At 39.8% G+C, this 3,302-nt stretch overlaps 1 protein-coding gene across 1 annotated transcript; it reads left to right on the forward strand.

Annotated features, from left to right (window-relative positions):
• Positions 1–6: 6 nt before the first annotated feature.
• LOC118748430 (probable phosphatase phospho2) lies at positions 7–2,449 on the forward strand. Its single transcript, XM_036482849.1, has 2 exons — positions 7–947; positions 2,077–2,449. The coding sequence occupies exon 1, from the start codon at positions 98–100 to the stop codon at positions 911–913; it is 816 nt and encodes a 271-aa protein (XP_036338742.1). The 5' UTR covers positions 7–97; the 3' UTR covers positions 914–947; positions 2,077–2,449.
• Positions 2,450–3,302: the final 853 nt, after the last annotated feature.

The following is a 3,302-nucleotide window of genomic DNA, read 5'->3' on the forward strand; positions in this document are numbered from 1 at the left end:
AAAGCGTAACTGTAAGAAATCAGCTGCATGCTTGCATTCACCCACAAGCTTTGGGTATTTCGCATTCGATTGTTTATTTCAAAAGTGAATTCGTGCGATGATGGCAAACTGCAAGATGCTCCCGCGAGTTTCGCGCCGCTTGGTCGCCTTTGATTTCGACTGCACAGTGGTTGACGACAATACAGACACCGTGGTGCGGGACCTGCTGCCAGCCGATAAGTTCCCCAGCGACACCATCATACACAAGCAAGGATGGCAAGAGTACATGGCTGAGGTATTCCGACGCTTGCATAAGCTATGCTACTCGCCGCAATCGATACGCGAAAAGATACGCTGCATACCGGAGGTACCTGGATTCGTGCGGCTGCTTAAACGGCTGCACCAAGCGCCTGAGAAAAAATATGACCTTATCATCATCAGTGACTCGAACACCATCTTCATAACTGAATGGCTGGAGGCACATGGCCTGGCAAACTGCTTCGAGAGCATATTCACAAACCCAGCGCACTTTGACAGCGACGGCTTGCTGCATGTACGACCCTACCACCATCAGACGGAGTGCAAACTGAGCGCTGCCAATCTATGCAAAGGCATGATCTTGGAACACTATGTGGCAAAGCGAAATCTGCGCGATAATACGCATTATGAGCGCATCATCTATGTTGGGGATGGCCACAACGACTTGTGCCCGATACTAAAATTGCGTCACGGCGACATAGCCTGTCCACGGCGTGACTTTGCGCTGCATAAAAAGATAACGACACATCGAGATAAAATGGATATACGGGCGGATGTAGTAAATTGGAAAAGTGGTTTTGAATTACTGAAACAATTGGCAGAACGAGATACCGCATTGGCAGATGGGGATGGTACAGAGGCGAGGGCTGAATCTACTAAAAAGCCGTTAGAGTAAATTGGCGACATTAAACATTTTTAAACACACTGAACTAACACCCCTATTGCGAGTGTCGACTGGCAGTAGATAAACGACTATTAAGCGATTATCGATTATCGATGCTATTGTGAGTGTCGCTTAGTCGCTCAATTAGCGACTGTGAATACTTTTTAATCGCTCATCCTTCTATTGCTGTTTTTTAGTCGTTGGAGTTTGCGTTTATAAAATTTACATAAGAAAGTGGTACTATAATAGATAAAAAGTAAGTCAATTGAATTGGAAGTTGTTAAAAATTGTGAAATATACATATGTATGTACATATGTGTCTGAATTACAGATAAAAAATTGTAAGCAACACAAGGCAACTTGCGCGGTTGGTCGAGCTGATGCAGGAGAGTGAGGACATAGGCAAAGGAATTTCCGTAAAGAGCAGGGGAGGATGCTCCGCTTCTTTTGTGAAAGATATACAATATTTCTTGTGCATATAATTCCGGCTACGCCATCCACAGTGTTTTTGCGCAGAACCAACATCAAAGTTTACAAAAAACTGCATAATTTATTAATTAACTAATGCTCGGAAACTTGAAATCTTTATGTTAAATTAAAGTTTAATTCTTTCACTACACTTGTAAGTTAAAGTTTTAAAACTCGGGTCACGCGTTTGGACATCAATACTCAACATCATTGTAAAAAAAACTAAACGGTACCGTATTTCTTAAACTTCCATAAAATTTATTAATGAGGATAACAGCTTTTCCTGCAAATCCTGTAAAACCTAAAAACCTTGAAGCATCGGGAATGCAACTTCTATTCATAAAATTCACATATGTACATACACTTCATCTTCCAACTCCATGGGATCCGACGAATCTCGCAATTCCCTCCTTGCTTTAGCCAACTCTACTAATCTATTAGCTTCCACATCATCTTCCTCATCACTAAACCATATTTCAACTGTGTCCATTTTTTAAATTTTATAATAAAAGCAATTATTTTAAAAATGATGTAAATGAAACATTAAAGAAACAAATGTAAACAAACAAACAGCTGTTTACAATTCTGTCAACCATTCACAATAGTACAAATTTTTATCGATCAAGTTACACAATAGCAAAATAAAAGATGATCGACTCGATCGACAAATTTCTATTCTACTGCCAGTCGACACTCGCAATAGGGGCCTAAGTAGGTAATCGCACTACTAAACAAGTATCATGGTGTAGCTGCTACTCGTATCTGGTAATTGTTATTATTGTTATCACTAACTCAATATTTCCCATAGGTGTAAATTAAAATTGATAACGACTTGTGAAAGAAGTTTTAGGTGTGGGGTACATAACGTGTAGTATGTATGTATATTTGTAATGCTAGCAACAAAAGAAAAAATTATTATATCCACTTGCTGGACGTGCATTGCACGCCGTGTGTGCTAATTGATAACACTATACTCTATTCAGACGTGAAAGAAAATAGATATATTTTTTAGACGTTTTAGAGGTTGATTAAAACTGCATCTTTGCAGCTAATAAAATACGTGCATGTGTGTGAAAATAAGCGGAAAATTTTCATTTATACTTTGATTATTTACTACGTAGATGACGTCAATTTTTATCTCTTATATGGAAAAATCCCAGACAGACTTCTCTAATTTGTAAACTTAAGCTCCAAATATAAACAGGTCTCGGTTGAAATGGTTTGTTCGCCCACAAGTCCTGGGAGGACGGGAACATTGTGCTTGCTCATTGACGGAAGGCCGAATTCATCTGCCAGGTAAAATACCGGGCACCCATAAGCGCGAAGGAGGTCGCGAAGGAGAACAAAGGATGTAACGAAGGTAAACAAACGATCTTTTTGCGCGGTAAGAAAATAGTAAAAAGAAGTAATATGCAGGGGTGCTTTCTCGATGGACATAAATTGCACCTATTTGCACATTCTTCATTGCTACCCAAAATAATGAAAAGTGTTATTATTAATGATAAATTAGTTTTTAACATCAGAAAAATTGAACTTAGCAAACATTTTATATTGCAAAGTCAAGTACAAGCCGGATTATTGATAAGGTGTTGGGGCGACAGCCTTGATCAAATAGAGCTCCTCAAAGCTGCCATGTAAGTCTGGCAACACTTCCCATGGAAAAGTCGACACCGCAACCCTGGTCCGGGGAGAACGACGAAAGGACAAAAATTACGCCACGTTTTTTTTTGTTCCCTACTTCTGAATGGCTTGCCGGCGATTCTGACCGCCTGGTGTTTCAGCTGGTTTTGTTTGATAAGAAAAAATGCCGAGCGACGCCAAACAAATTATTTTTCTAGCACAAAAAATACTAGGCGCCCAAAAGTGAGAGGTAGGCGACAGAACACTATTATGTTCGATTGGCGTTTCAGCGTTTTAAGCCAACGCAAAAATA

Source organism: Rhagoletis pomonella, unplaced genomic scaffold, assembly GCF_013731165.1.
Source record: "Rhagoletis pomonella isolate Grant_MI unplaced genomic scaffold, Rhpom_1.0 Rhpom_scaffold_00013, whole genome shotgun sequence".
In the NCBI taxonomy this organism is placed as follows: Eukaryota; Metazoa; Arthropoda; class Insecta; order Diptera; family Tephritidae; genus Rhagoletis; species Rhagoletis pomonella.

Coding starts and splice junctions, on each gene's coding strand:
- LOC118748430 (XM_036482849.1), top strand. CDS start 98: ATGATGGCAAACTGCAAGATGCTCCCGCGAGTTTCGCGCCGCTTGGTC.